This window comes from Pavona decussata, unplaced genomic scaffold (assembly GCF_977016875.1).
Source record: "Pavona decussata unplaced genomic scaffold, jaPavDecu1.1 SCAFFOLD_510, whole genome shotgun sequence".
Lineage (NCBI taxonomy): Eukaryota > Metazoa > Cnidaria > Anthozoa > Scleractinia > Agariciidae > Pavona > Pavona decussata.
Genome location: NW_028145827.1, coordinates 117,877 through 142,789, shown reverse-complemented (window position 1 = coordinate 142,789; position 24,913 = coordinate 117,877). Strand labels below are relative to the sequence as shown.

Here is a 24,913-nt window from a genome sequence, read left to right as displayed (position 1 = left end):
TTTATTATAAGAACAAACTTCAAGTTAGTTGTAATTAAAGGGACAATTTCCAAAAAAAGTTATTAGTATTTTAGCCTAAATAGGCAACAGTTAGTAATCTAATTGAATCAACTGCTAATTCTTTTCACAAAATGGAATCCGGAAATAAGTTTCTTATAACGGAAAGAGGAATATTTCATAGTGAAATATATGACTTGGGGTAAAAAAAAGATGGAACAAAAATACTTAAATCACTCGTTGGCATTTTAAAAAAGCTGCTGTTCATAAACAACACAATGTGAAAATATGGGATCGAGAGAGAACGCAAGGAACAACGTGTTTTCCGTCAAGGCGTATCCATGTACTGATGGCAGACTCACCAATTAAGAAGCGGTAAGTTTTCTGAGTGCACACTTACATCCTCTTTTGTTTCACCCATATTCCAGATACCTTGTGTTGACTTGTTTTGAAAAAGGATGTTAAATTTTTCATCAGGTCGCAAAGTGAAACCACAGGGAGTGAATTGGGCGAAAAGACTACTATGGCGGCAAATGATCATCCCCCTCAAGCCTTTTCTTTACGTCCGTCTAATGCATACTATTCGTGTCGCTTCTTTCTGGATACTGTGCGATTTCAGGGTTTGAGCGCCATCTTGGACTGGCTCAGACCACTTGCCTCGATTTGAATCCCGCTGGCTAAGGCGGGTTGACTCGCTTCGGTTTGGATGCCAATGCACTTTACTAACCCATGATTATTACTAGTTAGAATATTATTTTTCACCCTGAAGATACCATAATTTTGTCATTCTGTGTGGTACTGGTTGAATTGATTTTAGAGATCTAAATGGAATTGCCAAGTTTGCTGCTCAGGACGGTTTGACTGAATTCTCTGAATGTAGATGTATTTGGATCGGCCAGCACACGGTTTAGAAGTATGGACGTTTGACAAGGATGTCTTTTCATTTCTACTAAAACTTGTTTAAACTTGTTCAAACATTCAAAATGTTTAGTTTCCAATTCCTGATTGGGGATTCCGGATTCTGGATTCTCGATTTCAGTTTCTGTCTTCCGGATTCGGGATTCAGGATTCCCGGTTTTAGTGCTGCCATTTCAAACTAGCTTCATCATATTTCAATGAAATTCTTTCATTCTTGGGTTATGGATAATTGTCACGGACAAGGAGCAATATCACTTTTAACACAACCAAAATAACTCATTGCTCATGAACATGGTATCCTAAAGTGCTGGATCCAATTTCTGATTACGGGTCATTGATAACTCATTGATTGATTGTATTGATTACTCACTCGGGTATCATTGCATGCTTGCATACAAATGATGTTATTTTATCTAGCATTATAATCAGATGTGAAAAAGAAAACAAATTGAATACATGTAGGTCACTGCATTCACAATTTTATTGATCAGCTGTTCTGTTTGAGAACTAAAACTTTGACTCTTATTATCATCAATGTAATGCATCATTTTTCACTCCAGGGAACTGTATTTCTCGAAATCATGTGGTCGATTCTGCTGCATATGACTTCCCAACGAGTAATAATTAACATCAATGGCTATAAATCATTCAGATCAATGAGTAATCAATGTCATTGATGTGTAATCAAATAATAAGGCCACAAAAATTTTTGTCCTAGACTAGTCTTAGATCATCAGCAATAAGTAATAATAATCAGCTGATTAACCATTACAATATTGAGCATCATTAATTCAGAGCAAAGGTTCAATGTATCTGGTTGGAGTGTTTTTCAACCCCACCCAAGCTCCCTTATGTATGTTAAGTAATTTTTGATAATTTTTTTTTTTTAATATTTGAAATGGGAGACAAATAAAGGCGTTAAATTGCTCTATCAACTTTAGCTTAAATTGACTTGAACATAACAAAGTTATTAATCTTTTTAGAAATAGTCAGAGATGATCTCAAACAGGTGAAAAGTGATATAAGAAACATGAGCGAGAAGCTGGAGTCCCTGAAGTCATCTGAAACTGGGGATAAAGGTCAGTTCCAAGAGACTAACTCCTAACCCTCTAGCTCCCCTATCTTTTGAAAAATTAATAAAATTTACTTAATAATTTTTCATCAGTTTTGATATTTAACCCATTGCCCCCTGAGGGCGTGACGCGTGACATCATGCTAATTTCCTAGAAATTTTTGAAGTAAGACTGCGTGATCCAAACGCTTGAAATAAACCATATGCGCAGTAGCGCTATAGACGGGATCAAGTTTCAAAGCAAAGCTCATCCGAAAGAGGAGGAATTTTGCTGCCGGAAAGTGTAAAAATTTTATCACATGATGCATGGACATATAGGACAGGGAGAAAAGCGCAAATCAAATTAATTTTTTTTGTGTTTTACGCGCGGCGAGCTCCAAATATGAATAATTAGCGGCCGCTTAAAACTTGTAAGACAGGTCATGTCAAGAACCGAAAATGGGTAAAATCACTGGTATATACCGCACATATGAATTTTAACAGTATTTATTGAAGTTTTCTTACAGATTCAAGGCCATTTAAAGGCAGGCAAGGATAAAAGAAGGAGAGAATGACTCGGGCCGCACGAGAACTCTTCGCAAAAAGCAAAGTACAGACGCCTCGCATCGCAAATAAAAACTCACGCAGCGCAAAAACGACAAAACAAACAAGTAGAGATTCCAAACAAGTTTTATTTACAAGACAAAGAATTCGAAAGCCAAAATGTGAAAAATGTCGCCAAATAAAGGCTAATATCGTGCCAAATAAAGGCCAAAATCATGTGAATGGTCCAAACCAAAATGAGATTCAAAATACCATATTCAACGCATCACTGAAAAACAATTCGCAGCCAAACAAGTGAAAAGTGTCAATTAGCGGCCAAAGGTAATTTAACCAAGAAAAGATCTCAAATATTGATTAGGCCAAAATGCAATGAAATCATGATCGTATATACATTTGAAACTCACCGATAGTTCATAGATCGCAGCGACGCAGATGGGGACTCGGGTTATGAAGAATGCAATTTCAAGCCGCGTGGTATTCATGAAAGCAAGTTTTGCAAAGCGCTACACTACATTGTAAACACTGAAAAGTGGTCTCTACTGAACGCCCCCCACTTGTTTTCCTACCCACCCTCTTACAATGCACACAAACTTTCTTCCTACCTTCAATTTTAACACTAAAATGCTTCCCAATATTTTCTGGGGCGACCGACAAATTTTCAATCTTGCGGCGCTTGGCTGAGTGACCTACGGAAGCTGTTGATGAAAACCCCCCGATCAATGCCTTAGCTAGATTGATCCTAAAATTTAACTGTTTTACCCTTCTCTGTCTTTGCCCCATTCGATGGGCATTATACACAGCAAAAGAATTACAAATGGAAATATCAAGTAAAAACCAAAACAGATACCTATACCATTTATACGAAGAACGACCTACAGAATAATACTGGCGCTGCTGATCGGCACGGTCAACACCCCCCATGTGCCGGTTATATGAATCGATCACTGCTGGCTTTGACACATTATTATTTCGCCTTCTTACAACTACATCGGGGATCAAAGGACTACAATTAGTGGAGATTACACTAACATCTCTTTTATCGTGCCACTTTGTGAAAACTACATTCCCCTTCTGGCTAACAACTTTTTCTCCTGGGCGCAATTTTTCTTTGGCACAACGCGGAAGGTCCTTACGATTACATCTAACAGTGGCACAAGCGTAAGTATCATTAGTTTCTAGGTGTTCTAATAAAGTTGTGGAGCTAAAAAAGTTGTCAAAATACACATGATGATTCTTATTCATAAAAGGCCTAATCATTTTAGTGACTACATCGTAACCTAACCCATAAATCCTACGTTGATTCGCTTCCTTACCTAGATAAACATCAAAATTCAAAACATACCCGTTACTTGAATCGGCCGCCATCCAAACCTTGATGCCATACTTTGTTGGCTTAGCGGGCATGTATTGCTTAAAAGATAACCTCCCCCTAAAAGCGACCATTCCCTCATCTACGGCAATATTCTTAGTGGGCTTAAAATTATTTTGGCATCTGCTCTTAACATAATCAATTACAGTTCTGACTTTGAAAAGGCGATCGAAATTTTCAGCACCGCGAGCGGGCTCCTTAGTTGAATCGTTGAAATGCAAATACTGACTTATTTCCTCAAACCTGTTCTTAGTCATTACCCTTTTGATACCCTGGTTGCCAAAAAAATCATCGTTAGACCAAAATAAAGCGTAATTTGGGAGGCGATTTATCCCCATGATTAAATTTACCCCGATGAAAGCCTTTAATTCCGCGCGCGTGATTTGATGAAAACTAGCAAATCGATCGCCTAACTTTTGCTGCGCGTAGCGATTACTTTCCTCTACAACTCTATCCCACAAATCGTCTCCTAAAAAATTCAAAAAGACATCTAATTCGGAAGGATTATCTAAGGCTATATTAGGACCAGATGCTGCCACGAACGGAGGAACTTGAACATCTGAGAGGTGAGCCGTCCATCTCGCTTCTTCTTCTTCGTCGTCTGTGTCATGGCTTGGCTGTGGAACTTGGGCTTCTTCTTGATCAGGAGCATCTTCTTCGTCTTCTTCAGCATCTAGGCCCTCGAAATCTAAATCCGAATCATCGTCACTAGTAGATCCTCCCTCCCCAAACCCATCAAAGCTTTCTTCATCCCCCGAGTCGCCAAAAAGCGCCGCTACATCTGCATCATTTTCTAACGCATTCGCCATTGTCTTGCAAATTTCAATTACCTCGCGCGACGAAAAAATTACCGAGCTTGTGGTCCTTGACATGACCTGTCAAAAAATGCGCAAAAGATGGCATTTGATTGGTTAATCATCTCTTTTGATCTCCATGACAACAAAATAACGAAAAATCCACCAGGGGGAGGTAGAGAGGCGAAAAACCAGCCGCCATTTTGGACGGGCGGTCTCGGGCGTTTCAGGAAATTCGGGGGTTGTCGCGCATGGGCGGTTACGGGCGTTTGAGGGGTCAATGGGTTAATGGGAGACAAGTAAAAGCTTTGTGCTCTATCAACTTTAGCTTAAATTGACCTGAACATGCATAACAATTAAGTTATTAATCTTTGTAGAAATCGTCAGAGATGATCTCGAGCAGGTGAAAAGTGATGTAAGAAACATCAGCGAGAAGCTGGAGACCCTGAAGTCATCTGAAACTGAGGATAAAGGTCAGTTCCAAGAGACTAACTCCAAACCCTAGCTCCCCTATCTTTTGAAAAGTTAATAAAATTGTATATAATACTTAGTAATTTTTCATCAATGTTGATATTGAATGGGAGACAAATGAAAATGTTTAGCTTTATCAACTTAAGCTCAAATTGACTTGAACATAACAAAGTTATTTATAAATTAATCATTTTAGAAATTGTCAGAGATGATCTCAAGCAGGTGAAAAGTGATGTTAGAAACATCAGTGAGAAGCTGGAGACCCTGAAGTCATCTGAAACTGAGGATAAAGGTCAGTTCCAAGAGACTAACTCCGAACCCTAGCTCCCCTATCTTTTGAAAAGTTAATAAAATTGTATATAATACTTAGTAATTTTTCATCAATGTTGATATTGAATGTGAGACAAATAAAAACGTTTAGCTTGACCTTTATCAACTTTAGCTCAAATTGACTTGAACATAACAAAGTTATTTATAAATCAATCATTTTAGAAATCGTCAGAGATGATCTCAAGCAGGTGAAAAGTGATGTTGAAAACATTAGCGAGAAGCTGGAGACTCTGAAGTCATCTCAAACTGAGGATAAAGGTTAGTTCCAAGATATTAACTCCTAACTCTATTCCTGTATCTATTGAAAAATTCAGAGGATTTAGTAGGGGGGTGGGGGGGGGACTAACTTAACTGCAGTAAGAGTTTTTGCTGGGTGATTTTTAGGGATTTCATATCCTGATACTCTGTTTTGCAGTGTTTTGCGGCACTTTTTTGATGAAATTTATGCAAGAAAACATATGGATTTTAAGGTTACTGTTAAGGAATTGAGGTACCTTCCAAAAAATCCTTTGTGCACGCGTTATTTTTAATAGAACTACAGACGACTATATCAGAGATGCCAACCTCTGAAGATCTGAAATCTGGAGATTTTTCTTTTGAGCACCCCTTCCTTATTACCCCACCCTCCCCCCTAAACAAAATTGATGCACTTACCCCCCCCCCCCCAAGTTGGCACAAAATTTGCACAGCACTAGAGCTTTTTCTGTCCTGCTCTTTAATTGGTTGAACGTTTGTCCAATCAGAAAGTTGTTTATATTGCAATGATGACAAAAGCGTATTTTCTTTGGTTTCCGACAAAGTTTGTGGCAGATTGGGTAAAGCAGGTATGCAAATGCAGCCATGACACAATATTTCTTAAATTTATGGAACATTTGAGTTGAAATACTAGCCTATTATACAAATAAGACGCCAAGTCGCTTTTATCCGTAAGGTTTAGTCACCCGTACGGGAGACCAGGAGATTTGTTCCGTATTCGGGACAGTTGGCATGAGTGCTATATATCATTTTAAAGCTAAATTAAACTTCAGAATCTGAAAATAAAACTAGTTTTCATTTTTATTGTTTCCATAAGCGCCCAAGCCTTCAAACACAAACCTGATGATGTTCACTTGACTGAATTATGAGCCTTCGCATTAACGCAAACATCCAAACAAACTGGACTTTATCAATCACGATATAATAAACTGCAAAAAGGTGTGAGGCTTTTTTGATATTCTTATTGGTTCCCGAGAAAAGCCATTGTAAAGTTGGCCAATAGAAAATTTACATATGCATGGCATGCGCTAGGCTGTCACAATAAAAATATTTTGAATTTCGCAAAAGCCTCACACCCTTTGGTAGCTAAATGTCTGCCCAAGATGCTGGCCAAATTTCACCAAAATCCATCATATCTACATACCCTATTAATTCATTTAAAGAAAGTTTAAAATTCTCTGGCAAACAAACTTTGATTTTTGGGCCTCGAAAGATTCGTACAGTTTTCACACCTCGTTAAAGTGGATGTCAACACAATCATCATGAATCATGCCGCGGACCAATCAAAAATGGCGTGGGACCCCCAAAAGAGTATCATGACAAAGCCCGTCTTGGTGTCTTGCGGGAAAGGTCACATTGTTTATCTTTGGATCCAAGAGGAAATGGGAGAAGCGAAGAATTCCTTGTAAAACCCAGCAAAAAATAACAAAAAGACGGTTCAGCCGTCTGAAGAAAGTGTTGTCGATCATAAACAAGCTTTGGTTGGTGCAATGTATACCCTAGGGTATGGTTTTCAAAATGCCATGGCGCTGCTGGACGCGTAATTGGGATTTCCGCATTATGTCGCCTTAAGCCATTTTTTACCTGATGTCGTAAACACTCTTTTCAACATATCGTCTGTTCTATTTATGAGTTTTAATTTTTTTTTCATTAACTTAGTCATTAATGTCGTATCTAACAAACGAGTGAAAAAAAGAAATTTCGCAAAATCGGACAACTTTTCGTTTACAGTTCCCTTAAAGAAATATATGAGGGTGAACAGATGGATTTAAAAAAAATATATGAGGGTGAACACATGGATTTTAAAAAAATATATATGAGGGTGAACAGAATGATTTAAAAAAAAAATTGTCATGACATGCATGTAACTAATGCCAGTCCGCAACCTTGCAACAGACAAAAAATCCCCAAAATTTGCTATACTGAAGAAAATTGATAAATATAATTGTAATTATTGTGCTTTGACATCATAACTTCAATAAATATTCTAATTTAAAAAAAATCAATACATCACGTTTTGCACACTGGTAATGTTTTCATCTGATCACAATTGACTTGTCAAGTATGGTGGTGACTTGAAAATCTATAAATTTAAACCTTTTAATCGAAAAAGATGGCCCAAACAACTGTTATGTGGAGGTTAAGGTTTCCAAGATAATTGATGATTAGGAAGTTTCCATAGCAACATACAATATGGTAGTTAGTTAGTTTCCACTTAAATTGATTTGAACGTAACAAAGTTGTTTGTTTCTCAGAAATCCTCAGAGATGATCTTGCGCAGATGAAAAGTGATATAAGAAACATGAGCAAGAAGCTGGAAGGTGGTACCCTGAAGTCATTTGAAACTGGGATTACAGGTCAGTTCCAAGATATTAACTTCTAACTCTATCCTTGTATCAATTGAAAAATAATAGGATTGAGTAGGGGGACAATTTGACTACAGAATAAGGGTTGTTGCTGGGTGATTGTTAGGGATAATTCTGATTCTTTGTTTTGCAGTGTTTTGTGGCGCTTTTTTCGTGAAATATAAGCTAGAGTGAACAGATGGATTTAAAAAAATTGTCATGACATGCACGGAACTAGTGCCAGTCTCCAACATTGCAACAGACAGAAAATTCCCATAATTAAGCTGGCTACTGAAAGAAATGGATCAATATAAATATTGTACTTTATACATCAACTTCTATGAATATTCTAAATTAAAAAAAAATCAATACATCATGTTTTGCACACTGGCGATCTTTAACTATTGGCACAATTTTCAATTTTTACATGTGTGAACCATTTGAGTTTAAGCCTTTTTCATTTATGGTCATCTGCCTTGCAAAATATGGTTGCGACTCAGAAATCTTTTAAACCTTTGACAGTGGAACACTCGTCTATGGACACCCGGATATTATGGACAGTTTTGTTTGTCCCGACGAAAAGCTCACGTATTTCCTCTAAAATTACCCTGCTTAAGGTGGCCGAACACAGTCTGCGCATACTTTAAAGATTCTGTTAGCGATGCTATTAAGCGCGCGCTAGAGTTGTGGTAAGCAAATACTATCGTTCCCTCGATTTTTATACCAAATGGATCACAAAAGTGAGTTTTGCTCTTAAAATAACTTAGTTTCTCGTTTTTGAATCGTTCATTTATCACCAAACAAGGAAAGTGACTTCTCGAAGAGCTAAGCCTTTTTGCACTCTTTTCATCTTAGCTGAGAATCCTTAAAATCCACGCATGCGCATTTGACCAAAAAATTGTGACTGGTTGTTTTAATGGAGATGCACTGTTTTCTAAGGAACCACTCGTTAGAATTTCGTGAAATTTGACAAAACAGTAGTTCTCTAATAGTGTAATTTGCCTACAAACAAAAACCGAAATCTATTAGAGGGTATCTTCAAAAAACATTAAAGTGCAAAACCAACATTTACAGGAGATCTCTGTTAAAATTACATGAAAGCAGCGTCACTTATGATGTTAGTTTTTGGTGAGTTTTTCTGGATCCAAAAAATGGAAAAAATTCTAACGAGTGCAAGGAAAACCTTTATTTTTGGACGGTTAATAGCTTGCTGCGTTGCCATGGCAACGGCACCTTGCTCAACAAGAAATATCAAAATTTATTCCTTCTTCGTTGATCTTGCACCATGCTAACTTCAAGTGCTCAGAAGTACTTAGTTTTCAAATAATGTTCACCAACACCTGCATACTGGAAAAACTGTGTTCGGCTACCTTAATACGGACAACGGACACTCTTCTGTGTCCCCAGCGACAAACTCTCCTACATCGTCAACCCTGCTTCACAGACACTGGTTGGTTATCTGTGCCCTGCTATTTTCATTGTCACAATAATTGAATTATGCAAAATGTAGACATAGTGACAGATTTCTTTGAGTTAAGGACGGTGCCTACTAATACCGAAGTATTTTTGCGCGGTTTATGACTATGCGGGAAAAGCAGATCTTAGCAGGCCCGTAGGTTGGTTCTGTTGCGGGTGGGTTCTTTTTATCTTTAAACGGACCAAATAGCTCTTGCTAGTTGTATTAAGGAGGCTCGCGGCAGTTTTTTTGGACGCGGGGTGGAAGTTTTGAAATTACAATCTCGCATACAAGATAAACCTCGATCTCCTTCATACTACATCATCATTTCAATCAAAGTTAATTTTCTCATCGGTTTCCAAGCAACAACTATTACCGGAGCAACGGTAGCGCATAGCCTCTCATTTTAAACATTGTTGTTTATCTCGAAATCTAGTCAGACACTTTATGACGAAACTTTAGGGATTTAAACTCCTCAATGTAGACAACTTGTAGGCAAAATTAGAAAAAATATGTAAGAGCGTTTTCAAGTAAATAATGAATCAATTTTTCTGGGGTGATTTTAATTTGTTTATTTCCGCATCTTTTACCAATATCTCTGGCAAATAAAAATTGGCACCATGTCTTTTCATTTGAACCGGATGAGAAAATTAACTCTGATCATATGTTGAAATGATGATGTAGTGTGAAGGAGATGGAAGTTGATTTTCTAGGCGAGATTGTAATTTCAAAACTTCCACCCCATGTCCAAAAAAAACTTGGCTGCCACGAGCCTCCTTAATCATTACCTTTAGCGACCTCAAGACGACTAGGAACTTTTTTTTTACCTATTACCCTCCCTCTAGTAAGGCGCAGTAGTTTTATCGTTTCACCTCGGTTCCCATCGGCTTACAGCGCAATAAAGCCCCTTTTTTGTTCCCAAACTCTCTTGACACTGGTGTTTGAAAAAGCAATAATTACGACGTTTCCTTATTCTCTTTGTCAATGATAACAGTACTGAACTGGAACAGTTACAGAAGGTTTTCCAGTTTTCTTTTTTTTTTTTTTTTTTTTACATAGTTGTCCATTATAAAATCCAGTCCAAAGGAAAATCAAACCCGCAAAATTGTTGATATTTTGTGGCTTACTTATCCCATGGAAAAAAACTGTTGATTTTTGTCTTCGCCCTATACCCCACTTGGGAGCCTGTTCACAGTCTGCAATTTATACTGACCGTAAAGCAAAAACAGGTGTGAAGAGTCTAAACAAAACTCGATATAGTATTTTGCTAATAATTCCTTTTACTTTTAGATGGTTTGGAGGCGGAGTATATTGACCCAATACGTGAACTGTACAGAACAGATGTAGGATACCTTGATCTTTTCCCTTGGTGTCAAGGAAATTACTTCTTTTCCCTTGGAGAAATCTTCACCCGGCTCATAATGCGCAACAAGGATAAAACGAGAGGAACATTGACGGAAAAAGTTGTGGAAATGTCTGCTATCTTTCAACCACATGAAAACTGCTCCAACCCAAGGGCAGTGTTAATTGAGGGTGACCCTGGTATGGGGAAAACAACATACTGCAACAAACTTGCGTTTGATTGGGCCACCGGTAAAGCAGGAAAAGATTTTCTGAGATTTAAACTGGTTCTGTTGGTGAGATGTCGTGACATCAATTCAAACCTTCAGGACGCCATTGCCGCTCAAGTCCTGCCTTCAGATATTAAAGAACAGGAGCAAGAGAAATTCTTCGACTTTATTAAACACAATCAGTCTAATGTTTTGCTTGTCCTGGATGGATTAGACGAGTTACCGAGTGGTAAATTGCCAGAGTTACAAGACATCATCAAAGGTAAAAGTACAATGCTCCATAAATGTCCCCTTGTGGTTACAGCTCGGCACGAGGCTGGCATCGAAGTTGTGAAATACTGTGACACGCTCCTGGAAATAGAAGGATTTACCTCAACTGATGCCAGTGAGTTTATTAAAAAATTCTTTGAAGGCAAGGGAGAGCAGGGAGCAAAAACGGCCCAAAATCTCTTAGACAAACTGGAGGAAGATCAAAGCCTAAAAGAACTGATCGCAAATCCCCTCAACACTGCACTTATCTGCCTTCTTTGTGAAGACTCGGAGGGCAAGCTTCCCGAAAGTAAAACCAAACTTTACTGGGAGATTGTAGAGGATGTCATGAGAAGATACAAGAAAAAGAAGAACTTACCAGAAACGAGTAAAAATGTCATTGAAGAGCGCAAATCACAGCTAAAGCAGCTTGGCTTGATAGCGTGGAAGGCTCTACTTGAAAACAAGAAGTTTTTTGAGAAGAATCAACTTGAAAGTCATACAGATGACATCCCAGGGTTCGGCTTCCTGTCATGGCAGCGTGGAAGCAGCAGACGAAAACCACATCCCCAGTACTCGTTTGTTCATAAAAGTTTTGAAGAATGGTTCGCTTCCTTTTATCTCTGTGACCAGCTTATGTGTGGAGAAACGAGTCCTGAAGATTTAGCTGCTGACGAGAGATATTTCTCTGAGGATGCTGACCTCAAGCAAGTGCTGTTGTTTACATGCGGCATACTCGCGGAAGAATCAGAAGAGAAAGCAACGGCTCTTATCCAGAGTTTGGCGGCTCACATTGACGAAGGAGAACATGAAAAGTTTTTGGTTGCAGTGGAGTGCATTAAGGAATGCAAAAACGAAGGCAGTAATTTTCATTTAGATTTGGCACGTACTTTCGGTAAGTTTCTGACACTTCAAAGGGTAATTGTCTGTAGGAGAAATTTAGGTTATGTTGAGTGTGATGTCATTGCTAAGATGTTCACTGAGAACACATCTGTAACACGCTTGAGTTTGTCGGGCAATAAACTCGACAGTGAATGCGCTGATAAGATTTGTGAAGGGTTGTGTAATAATAATACTCTGAGACACTTGTATTTGTCTCGCAATAAACTCGACAGTAAATGCGCTGATAAGATTTGTGAAATGTTGTGTAATAATAATTCTCTGACACACTTGGATTTGTCTCACAATAAACTCGACAGTAAATGCGCTGATAAGATTTGTGAAGGGTTGTGTAATAATAATTCTCTGACACGCTTGTATTTGTCTCACAATAAACTCGACAGTGAATGCGCTGATAAGATTTGTGAAGGGTTGTGTAATAATAATACTCTGATACGCTTGTATTTGTCTGGCAAAAACATAAGTGATCCTGATCGTAACAAACTCAAAGCAGCACATGGTGACCGTATCTGGATTTAATGTCGTCAAAGTTTAAGCGCAATTTTCATCTGTATTTTTGAAACAAAGTAACCTCATTTAAAACTCCAATAACAAAAGTATGTAAGTGCTCCGTAAAAACTAAAATCTTACATTAACGTCCAGCCGACAATAAAAGATTGATTAACATCTTAGATAAGATGCTTTTTGGTGCAAATTTAATATTACAAGAAACCTGGCTCAATGCGGGGTGGTTTCTGTCTTAATTGAAGTATGAAATTATGTCACATAATCAGATAGACTGGTTTATTGACAAAGAAATTATTAACAAAAATGACATTTCAAACAAGCACATTTTATTACATTTCAAAATTCACCTACACAGAATTAAAGATGGTGAAGAAAGCTCATCACTGTTTCTCCGTTAAAAAAATTCCCTGTACACAAGGTTAAAAAACCAGGAACAGCTTGAAGTCAGACGTCAATCTAAAACTCGCTGGCTTTTAATTTTTTTCTGTTCCACTTTCCAATTACATGTAAATTCCTCAATTCTCCAGCTCAACTTCAAGAAGTGAACAGTCCACAAGCGTTAATTAGACTCCACACAGACTTTTTTATCCATACAAACATCCAATCTTATGTTTCCATCAATGTTGCTTGAAAAAAATTCTCATTTATGGTCATTTTATCGTCTCAGAGGCATGAATCCTGTCTCTGAACACAATTACGCCAAACGCTGTAAAACTGTTTCAGTTCAAGGTGAGGTGTTTCTGCTACAGTTGCAGCCGCCATCTTGGATCGAAATCAACCAATCAGAAGACAGCAGCACAAAATCTGTTTCCTCTGCAGTACGCATGTCCGCCATTTTTGATCAAAATCAACCAATCAGAGCATAGCAGGAAAATGAGCTGTTTCCTATGGAGTACGCATGTCCACCATTTTGGATCAAAATCAACCAATCAGAGCACGGCAGCAAAATGAGCTGTCGCCTATGCAGTACGCATGTCCGCCATTTTTAATTAAACAGCGTTTTAAAATTAACCAATGAGGATCCTTGTCAGTCAGAAGCTTTACATAAAAATCTGTTTTCCCCGGTTTTCCCCCACATTGAAAGTGGACTTGAAACCCAAATTATTATAACAGAATCAAAGAGATAAACTTGAATCTCCAATAAGGAGGGCTTTCATTGTCATCTTCCCCTTGTGTTTATCTTGTGCAAGATCTTAATGTAAGAGTTTAGTTTTTACGGAGTGAAAGCTACGCAGAGGTTTAATTAAGAATCAGTGTCTTTTTAATTTAGTGCTCAAAACACAGAGCAAGTTCATATGTAGAAGCGGTATAGCCAATCAGTCATCTTTTGGGTTTATCCTTATGCCATTTTCTTTTCTTTTTTTTTGTGAAGCTTGTTTGTGATGTGTACACATACAAGACTAAGAAAACTTTAAAACTTCTGTTTTATATTTACTTACTTGATATTTAAATTCTATCAGCCTTTATTTGTGCTGTATGGTCAAGTGGCCAGGATTTCTGTTTTGTTGTTTTGTTTACTTTTCACAGGTTCAATTTTAAGTAAAGTGCCTTCTTTTTCTACTGTGCATGTTCTGTTCATCTCAGGATGGTCCTAGAAACTGATTTCTTAAGGACCGATGTGCCTACTAAGACACAGGTATTTTTGCGCAGTTTATTGATATGCGGGAAAGAAAGACCTTAACAAGTGTTATTGAATTCCAAAAACAAAATTGTGGATAACCGCACATTTTTTAGAGATAATTACCACCGATTTGATTGATACAGGACACTCGAATAAAAATTCCCGCGAGCATTTAGCGATTTGCTTCCGTTAATCATGCGCTCCTTATATGGTGTTATAGGAATGCTGCTCTTATTTTAAAAAAATATGGCGGTCACTGTGTAGCCTGTTCGGGCGATATGGTTGCTTCTTATTCTTCAAGTTTACATTGGCGAGTAGTGTATTTGCTCGTGCAGGGGTTAAGCATCGACTGATGGAAGCCATACTGACTGTCATTCCTCTTGCGTACTGAACTGAGCCATCCCTGTATTTCATCTTCTTACACTTCTGGATATTGCTCAGTCACTCTTCTTATAAACAATACATCATGTGCAGTGAATGATAAAAGGCGATCAATGTCATCTACTGCATACTCGTTTATTTATTTTACTTGCTTTTCCCGTCCGGGCTGAATAATGACTGGGTAATTTTCTCCAGAAATGTCAACCCCACTTTCAGAAGTCTTGCCCCCTGCACGAGCAAATACACCACTCGCCAACGTAAACTTGAAGAATAAGAGGTAACCATGTCGAACGAACAGGCTACACAGTGGCCGCCATATTTTTGAAAACAAGAGCGCCAAATGCTCGCGGGAGTTTTTATTCGAGGGTCGCGTATCAATGAAAAGGAGTGGTGAGGGTGGTGCCTACTAATACAAAAATATTTTTGCGCAGTTTATGACTGTGCAGGAAAAACAAATGAACAAAGCAAGGGCTTTTGGAATCCAAAATTGTTGGCAACCACATATTTTTTAGAGATAATTAAGCAACGATACTTCTAAAAAGCAGTAAAATATAAAGGAATGTATGGTGTTTTTCTGAATTGAAGCTATATCATCTCTGAAAAATGCATGGTTACCCCCAATTTTCTCTTTGGATACCAAGAACACTTGCTAAGTTCTGCTTTCTCCACATAGTTTTAAACAGTGCAAAAATATCCCTGTTTAAGTAGGCACCACCCATAGCAAATCCGAGTATCTTGAGATAAACAGAATGTATGCGCAGTAACAAAAGTAGGCACTGTCCTTAAGTTTCAAGTTGGAAAAATCCCATACAGTGTTATAAATTTAAAAGCGTTTTAGAAATATTGTTCATTATCTTTGAAAAATGCATGGTTACACCCAGTTTTCTTTTTGGCTTTTCTGTACACTTGCCAAGATCTTTTCGGCGTGTATTCATAAACCGCGTAAAAATACCTCCTTTTACGGAAGCATGTTTAAAGCGTTTATGACCATGTGGGAAAAGCACATGGGTAAGAGAAAACTGTGTTAGCAAGGGAAAGTTCTGTTTTAATTCAAAGAAGGCACACTTGTTTCTTTCGTATGCTGTTTGCTCTGTGTTTTTTGAAATTTATTTTGTGAATAAATATATCACTTAACATGTACAATGTATATATTGCATTGAGGTACGTGCCAAACCTATGACATTGGAACAAAGAAAACTAAACGTTAAAAAGATCAAAACAACTCATTTTGTATGTTTAGTTTTAGAATAGAAGTTGTAATCTCATTTTTAGAGACTCAACATTTCTGGCCAAAATATTGTTTGTAAATAATGGAAAAGGATACTTTGATAGCAGTGTAAATGTACGGAGCTTTATAGATATACAATAAATGTGACATTGTGGAGGTAGTGTTTTTATTGATAATGTTACTATGGGTGACAATTTTACGCTAAAATTTTTTAATCTAATGATTTTTAATCCTTTCCTTGCTGAAGTAGAAACTCATGTCGTGTTTGGATTTTTGAGTCTGTGGATTAAATCCTAAAGTACGACCCGCTTGAGGGAAAGATATCAAGCGCTGCTTTCCTGTGGTTCTTTTCATCTGGTCATCTGGTGTACAAGGTGCAGGTTTTAATTGAGCATGCCTTATGCATGCAAAATTTGTGTGTCAACAGCTTCCCAGGAGAGGATTCTGATGATATCTGCAGGGGGGGGGGGGGGGGGGGGGGGTTTGGGGCTATGATGATTTTGTGGGGGGTCATGACTTTTCAGCAGTTTTTGTTGTTGTTGTTGCACAGCAGCAAAATGAGCTGTTTTCTATGCAGTTCGCATGTCCGCTATTTTGGATCAAAATCAACCAATCAGAGCATAGCAGGAAAATGAGCTGTTTCCTATGGAGTACGCATGTCCGCCATTTTGAATTAAACAGCGTTTTAAAATGTACCGATGACGAGACAGGAACAGAATTTGGATCCTTGTCAGTCAGAAGCTTTACATAAAAATCTGTTTTCCCCACATTGAAAGTGGACTTGAAACCCAAATTATTATAACAGGATCAAAAAGATGTACTTGAATCTCCAATAAGGAGGGCTTCCCTTGTGCTTATCTTGTGCAAGCTCGTAAGAGTTTAGTTTTTACGGAGTGAAAGCTACGCAGAGGTTTGATTAAGAATCAGTGTCTTTTTAATTCAGTGCTCAAAACACAGAGCAAGTTCATATGTAGAAGCGGTATAGCCAATCAGTCATCTTTTGGGTTTATCCTTATGCCATGCCATATGGGGGGGGGGGGGGGGGCGCTATGATGATTTTGTGGGGGGGTCATGACTTTTCAGCAGTTTTTGTTGTTGTTGGGGTGGGGGGGGGGGGGGGGGAAGGGGATGCTATGGAAAATTTCCCCAAAAGTAGAACAAGGTATGAGGGGGGTTGGGGTTATAAACAAGTGCCTGTTTAAAATGTGATGTTTTCATTTTCAGTTTACATGTGACTTAATGGACCTGTAAACAAAGTTTCTTTCGTATATTAAACAAATTAAACAAATCAATGGCAGTTTTCTATGGTCTATACTGTTGTACACCAAAAAATGGTGTCGTAAAATGTCAATGTCAAAACTCACTGTCAAGTTTTCATCGATAAGGCGCACTTGTTACATCTGACGTCATTGTTATTGTCTGTACTCTTATAGACAACACCTATAAGCCAATGAGCACCCAAGAATTTTTACAGTTATAATATTGTTAAATGTCTCTTTCTGTCTAGATTAGATGTGGAGAAACCAGCAGAATTTCCTTTTATCAGTTCACTACATTCTTAATTCAATAATTATTGCCAAAGATGTCAGTGTTGCCATTTCCATTTTCTTTTACAAATTTAAAATTTTAAACTTGTTTGCTGACACAGTTTTTCTTAATTCCTGCATAATAGCATTCAAGTTTGATGAATTGTGCATCATTCTTGTTTGCAGGGATTTTACTTATTAATCTTTGTATTCTGCTTCTTATCATTCTTATTTTAAGAGCCTTTCTTATAGTAAATGGCCTCTTTAACTTGGGGCGGTTTCATTTCCTTCTGTACACTTATGTACATAAGAAAGAGTTGAAGTGATTAAAGTGGCAGGCTGATTAAAGATTGATTGTCTGCAAGGTTGCTTGTCATTTGCAAGGCTTCTGTGGATAGAATGTGCTCCTCTTGGTGGCAGGATTATGCTGCCCTGAGATGTCACTCGAGAGAGAATCTTCTTTTGAGGGTTTCAGCCAGAAAGAGCAAGACATCTGCAACAGTTACATTGTAGCTGAGAAAAAGAAGTTAAAAAAACAAGCATCAGATATGAACTTTAGACGTATTGCCTCGTCAGTGTTTCAAGCAACTTTTATCCATCCATAACAAAAAAGTGACAACTACAATTAAAAGAAAAGTAACAAAACAGCTAGGAAAATGACTTGTGGCGGGGAAATCTCAAAGAAAGCCGGGGCTTATAAGATTAAGATTTCTCCCCAGTATTTAACATATTGAATAATCAATAAAGAAAGAAAAAAAAAACATTAAAATAACACAATGGAATGAAGAGTTATTGCCTTTTAAAAAGCACCTCATTTCCATGGTACCCATAACCACAGAATCAGCACATCTTTAATTTGTCTATGACAATGACTAGCTTTTAACTACCCTGTTAAGCAGCATGCCTGCATATTACCGTAATGACTTGATTTAGCGCCTTTGTTTCATTGATTGGCACCCCTTCTGATTTTTGTTAATAAGCGACCCCTATTGCGTAAGCACCCTCATTCCAATCAATGCCCCTATTCTGTGATATTCAGTGATAGAAAACATTCACGGCTTCAAGGAAAAGTAGTCTTGTCAAATAGGATTAGAACGGCTCAAGGTAGTACAAATCAAGCCATAAGCAAAGCACGTGACAATAATCCCTTTGACACAATAACCCAATCGGACGTAGAAGATACTGCGCTGGAAAGATTTGTTATTGATGCAAACAACACTGAAGCTATCTCTTTGAATACACTCACGTCTGATGATTTTCAAAATCCCCTCCCATTAAGTGAATATTCACTGTATGTTACTTTTACAGTATCCGTTATTGTTCCTTTTTAAATAAATATCAACAATTGGTTTTGCACATTTGCTGTTTCATAAAAGAAATAAGTACCCTGTCCCTTATAAGCCCACTCCCTTGAGGTACCATAAGTAAATAAGTGCCCTGGGCGCTAAATGGAATCATTACGGTAAGCCCGGTTCATACGTTGAATTTCTGCCGTGTCGAATTCAGTTAAACTAATTAAATTCGACAGAAATTTGAAGTCTGAATAAGCTGCCGGATTTCTGCCGTACGTTCAACTGGTCTTGTCGCATTATCCGGCAGAAATGCGGCACCGATTGAAACGTAGCATTTCTGCCATGTTGAATTGAATTTATACATTTACATACGTTGTGTTAATGTGTTGAGCATGCGTAAATCAAGGCTGACCGTCCAAAATGGCGTCATGGCACCCGTGCGAGCTAACCGGAGTGCTATTTAGGCTAACCGGGGTGCTTTTTAGGCTAACCGGAGTGCTATTTATGCAAACCTGAGCATACTTCATGTAATGTTAAGGAAATGTCCAAGGGCTTTTTGAGGTATGGAAACAAGTCTCTTCTAACGAAGAAGGAAGCTCATCTGAAGAAGAGAAAATCCTCGCAGGAAACTACATGGAAGTACTACAGGAGAGCTATTGCAGCTCTGATGATGACATTGATGAAGAAGTGCAGAGTAAGGAGAATATTTTGGTCACGCGTATATTCGTCCGCCATATTGGATACCCTAGTCTATCATATTTACTGCTGACCGACAGACACTGCAGTATCGACTCTGAATTAAGTGCGGCACAAGTGCGACGTCCGAAGCAACAGTCGCATTTCTGCCGCACTTAATTGAATTGAATTCGACACGGTAGAAATTTGACGTATGAACCGGGCCTAAGTTATTTATGGAGTGATTCCACCTCCCAACCCCTGCCCCCAGGTTTATCAGTGTGGGCTTGTCTAGTTGACCTTTAGGCTGATTCTCGGACAGTCATGATTGCTCGCAGTCACATGCTCTCTGAGGAAGGGAGAGAGTGTGTGTGGCCATGTCGCAACCAGGACTATCTGAGAATCAGGCTAGTAAACCCTGAGCCATGGCACGGAAGTCCAAATCATTGCCAATAAAAAACAACAGCAACAACAACAACAACAACAAAAAGGGCCCTGCCAAAAAAGCCCACTACAAAATATCTATTCCAAAATGCCCCCCAGGCACTAATATGACTCATTTCAAATCCCAAAACAGTCTTGGTGTTTTTAACAGAAAAAACATTATATTTGGTATCACGGTGTCATCCTTAGTTTTTGGCAGTGTTTTTTCCCGTGAAGAAAAAATGGAAAAAAAAAAAAACTAAAGGCAGCGTATCCAAGATCTATAAGCCTGCAAAAACACTGCGAAGACTAATGAAATCACCTGCTAAAAATCCAAACAAGAAAAGGCAGACACCACCCGTGGTAAACAAGATTTGAATGAAAGATCTATGGCTAACCTACATGGAATTTCAAAGGGGTGCGATGGAGGGTTAAAATCTAATAACCTTGAGGAAGGAGGCTAGGGGTATGGATATTTCTGGAACAATCCCTAGTTGGTATCAATAAAGACTGGAAGACAAGGAGTAGAGGACAGGAAGGTTTGAAGAGCTCAGCACTGTTCACATTTTTACTCCTGTTTTCTACCCTTTTCTTGCCATCTTACCTTCTTTGCATGCTTGCATTTACAAAATATCACAATGTAACTTTATCCCACATCATATCCCTATTAAATTATATTTAAATGGACTCTGCTTCCAAATTTGCACCCCGCCTTTGCACCCTACCATCACCTCCACCCCTGTGAGTGTTAGATGTCATTTACTGAAATTTCTTTTACTTGTTGCACTGAGAAACTGAGAGAACCCTGTTCTTTGAGTTGCATCAAGAGATTTTTTTCTGATCAATCAAAATGGCAACTTAAAATACTATGGTTGGTTTAATTAAACATATGTTTTAAATGTGTGCTTATTTTGATGGATATGTTTTTAGATAAAAAAGATCAAGAAAGATCTTTGAATAACTGAGGTCTTACCTATTTATTTTGCTTTTAAATAAAGGTGCCGGGGGGGGGGGGGGTACTCCCCTATATGGGCTATACAGGGATGGCCGCTGGATAGGGTATGGTTTTTGCCCTCTCTGCCCTGAACAGGGTATATAATTTCAAACAAGTCTGCCCTGGACCCGTCCTAGACAGGGTATGGTTGCAAGACTGTCGTCAAGTATTTGGCAATCCGAAATCAGAGACATTAGTCTGTATTTATTTTAGTGAACAATGCTTCACGTCAATTGAGTTTCCATGCACTTATGGTTCACCGCTGTTAGTGCGAAATTTTGGGATTTATCGCCATCACTTCTAGGTAATGTATTATTTTATCTGTTTTGATTGGTATTTGCATTTCAATGCGTGGAACTTGGTCCAAAATAGTCACCCTTAAGGATTTTAGCCACATAGTTAGAGCTATACCAACTGAATTGAGATTTGACTATAATGGTAACTTTGAGGGTACAAGAACAACATGGAACAGTCTCCAAGAATATCCTGGACTCAGGACTTCCAGCCAGTAGAGTGTTGAGGTATCTAGTGGGTATCAAACATTCCTGTTTACATTTTTCATTGAGAGTCTGTATTACTCTCTGACTGATGAATGTGAATTGAATGTTCACTGTTGACCTAACTTGTTTGCTCATAAGTATTGTTGTTGGTGAGCTTGCACATCATTGGGCAAGTCACTTATATAAAAGGTAGCATTAAGTCACTATCCAAATAAATTTGTTGCTAAAGTGGCCTTGTAGCAAGTTTAGCTGGCATGGAAAAGAGGAGGGGAGACTTCAGTTGAAAAAGTGACAGAGCTAGCGACAGAAGGAGGCTCTCTAAGACAATTTTGGTGAGAATTTGCATGAAAATTAAGAAAGAGTGGAGGGGTATCCGAGTTCACAGAGATGACTGTGCTCATGGTCACCTAGATGGACATAATTTAGAGCACCCAAGTATAAAATTAATATGATTATCTGGTGCAAATGCCACATAATTTGAAGACCTAAAAATGTACCATTTGGCTAATACCAGACCCCAAACATTTTTTCCTCCACGTCAAAATAGTATAAAGTAAAAACGATCAAAGAGATTGAGAGACAGTCATGTGCGCACCTGAGTATCTTTCACTTACTATTCATCTATAACATATAATCATAAACTTAAGACAGAGTGGCAGATGATACATTTGTGTTCACTGGGCAGTCACAAACAGGAACATGATCTCTTATTTTACTAGTAGTCATGGAATGAAAAGTATATGATGGTTTTATACTACGTTATTACTGCAAAAATGAATTTCTGAAAATCTAATTATTCACTTAAAATGAACAAAAATCTAGCATACCTTTTTTGTTGTCAAACCTTAAAAAGTGTCTGCCAAAATCTTTCTATCTGAAAAAAAAAGAAAATTTCTAACTCCAAAAAGTCCCCACATTGCTAATTTGAAATCCAAAAAAAGGTGCTTCCAGCCACTCCTCCTCCACCACTAATACTGTGTACCTGAATATCCACCCCCCCCCCCCCCCAAAAAAAAAAAAAATGTATGGGTTTTTAAACTTTCTAGCCCCAGTTATACAAAGGACAGATAACTTATCCAGTGGATGAATCCATAAGGTAGCAGATAAAACAAATCACTTGCCTGGGGAACTTTTTATCTACTGGATAAAGAATTATCCAGTAGATAAAGTTATCAGCTCTTTGAAAAACCAGGGCAAGCTGGTTTGGCACCACTTTGGATACAATTCAATTCAATTCAATTCAATTTTATTTACACTTATTACAACGAAATACAATATATTTTACAGTAAGAAAAAAATTAAACGTACAGAGCAATTTACTTAATGATTTTACCTTCTACGGAAGAAGTGCGTAGTGGCCAAAGGAGCAAGGCTTTCGTGTTGGCCACTACCTCTGTGCAGTTAAATAAAATAGGGGGAAGAAGAATTTATAATACTGGTTGAAGAGCTCTGCTAGTTAAATTAGGCTTGGGTTAGGAAAATACAACAGTAAGGAAAAAAGTGTTTACAGCAAATATATAAGTATATAATATAAGTTAATTTTTTTATATTATTTATGTACAAAAATAACCATGATTATTTGAGTTGTCTTTTAGCCAGAAAATTTGAAAAATGATAACTTGTGAGAAATTATTGTCAGGAGGTGAAAATAATTCATTGCACACCCATAAAGCAAGATTTTGGAACATTTTAGGGGTCATCTTAAGGATGACACCTCCTTCTGCTACTGTAGAATATTCTGCACGAAATAGTGCCTCCTAATTGCCAAGGAGTCAGCCGAGCGAAGACGCGAGGCTGGCGAGGCGGCAGCATTATAGAGCCGTGCGAAAGTACTGTGCGGGCGGAAAAAATCTCGAGTGATCGAGAGGCATGTTTGTAAGGTAAGATTCCTGAGTGTAAGGTAAGATTCCTGGGATTCCAATGACGTAGTGAAAATTGCAAGGGACCAATCGTAGCTCGCAGCTCGCAGAGATTGTGACGTCAATGCCGCATGGTTCTGATCATGGAAAGCGTGCCAAATCCAGACAACGCCAGCGGGCAAAAGCAATCAAAAAAACTGAGAAACCTCTTTAAACTGACTTCAATCCAACCAAAGCTAAAGCAAACGACAACTGTAACAAACTATCGGCCAGCGAGCCACACGAGGGTAAACTCGACATCGGCCAGTGAGCCAACTTTGTCACTGCCAGCCAGAAAAAGGCAATCAAAGCAACTCTAAACAGTTTTTGCGAAATATTTGAAAAACGTGCCCTGCACGGGTCGATAAATTCACTTCAAAATGGACTCGTAGTTCCTTCAAATCGCTTACGCGTCTCTCATCTCGCATTTATAATTATACGCGTTTCTTTCTAAGGCGTAAAAAAAGACTTTTCTGAATAAATTTTTCATTTAGGAAAGCTTTCTGTATGTTTTTCTTTCTATTTTCATTGAGAAAACGTGACAACTGTGTAATCTTGCGTAAAGAAACACATGCTCTCGAGACGGATCAAATTTCACCCATGTGATGCGCGGATCAAATTTAATTGAAATTTCGGAAATTTTTACCCGCAAGTTTGTTTTTTGGAACATTTTTAATAGGCAACTAGTGTATTTTATTCCATTATTAGTGATTTTAACTATCTTAGACCAAAGGGGTGTTGTTTTTTTTGCCCTGTAAGTTATGTATTTTTACTGCACATGGGGTAGGAAATAACCACTTTGCTAATTTTGCTGAATTTTGGAAAACCTCTGGAAACGGCTGGTGCATAATGGGTTAATACCATTAACATCGGACTGGCCCATACATCCCTAAGCAAACAGTCCGTGCATGTCCTTTGCCAACTGCTTGAATACGAGCTATATCTGGTATATATAAAGATACTTTTGTGGTGTTTCTGACTATGCAGGAAAAGCAGATCATAGCAAGGACTATTGGAATCCAAAGACCACGCATTTTTCAAAGATAATAAGTTTCAATTTGGGAAAAATGCCATACATTGTTACATCTCTGAAGTGTGCAGGGTTAACGCCAATTTTCGTTTTGGATTCTAACACAGCCCTCTCCAAAGATCTGCTATACCTGAAACTCTCCTTTGTACAAGCGTCACCTTTTGCCTCCCTTCCTCACTGATCGTCCGATTTTTGCTTTCCTCGTGTTCCCTATTTTTGTTAGCTGTTCTTCAATAGCCTTCCGCATGTCAGTAAAATCGGGAATTTGAACGTAACGAATTTGCTTGCCCTGTATAAACATTGTTGGAAAGTCCATAACTTCTTTGTCCATTTTGTTTTGAAAACTTGGAAATATTCATAAAGCCATCGACATTATCAATCAGCCCCGCAGCTGAAGATTCGTTTCGTAGTTCTACAATGGTCCTGTGACCTTGTACAGCTTGTAAAAGACAAACTAATGTTCTTTCAGAGGTCGCTCGCTCTCGACCGCTCGCCATATTGAAATTTTATAAAACTAATTTTGTCCCCAGTCTTTCCCGCTTGTCGAAATTTTTGGCGGGAAAGGAGT

The 24,913-nt window shown here is 38.2% G+C and overlaps 1 protein-coding gene and 1 long non-coding RNA gene across 6 annotated transcripts in view; one reads left to right on the top strand and one right to left on the bottom strand.

Annotated features, from left to right (window-relative positions):
• Positions 1-16,161, top strand: part of LOC146450027 (NLR family CARD domain-containing protein 4-like) — a 31,517-nt gene extending 15,356 nt beyond the window's left edge. The window contains exons 4-9 of one of the 5 annotated variants that reach the window (XM_085100845.1): positions 1,899-1,994; positions 5,071-5,166; positions 5,361-5,456; positions 5,657-5,752; positions 8,005-8,106; positions 10,841-16,161. In XM_085100845.1, the coding sequence (XP_084956971.1) occupies positions 1,899-1,994; positions 5,071-5,166; positions 5,361-5,456; positions 5,657-5,752; positions 8,005-8,106; positions 10,841-12,789 (2,435 nt within the window). In that variant the 3' untranslated portion in view covers positions 12,790-16,161. The remainder of the gene's footprint in view (positions 1-1,898; positions 1,995-5,070; positions 5,167-5,360; positions 5,457-5,656; positions 5,753-8,004; positions 8,107-10,840) is intronic. The other 4 variants (XM_085100846.1, XM_085100848.1, XM_085100847.1 and 1 more) reach the window with 4 other exon arrangements.
• Positions 16,162-17,396: 1,235 nt separating this feature from the next.
• LOC146450026 (uncharacterized) lies at positions 17,397-24,878 on the bottom strand. The gene is made up of 3 exons (XR_014860410.1): positions 24,504-24,878; positions 22,245-22,291; positions 17,397-18,046 (listed from the first exon to the last, which is right to left on the bottom strand). It is a non-coding gene; the product is annotated as an uncharacterized LOC146450026 (long non-coding RNA).
• Between the last annotated feature and the right edge of the window lie 35 nt (positions 24,879-24,913).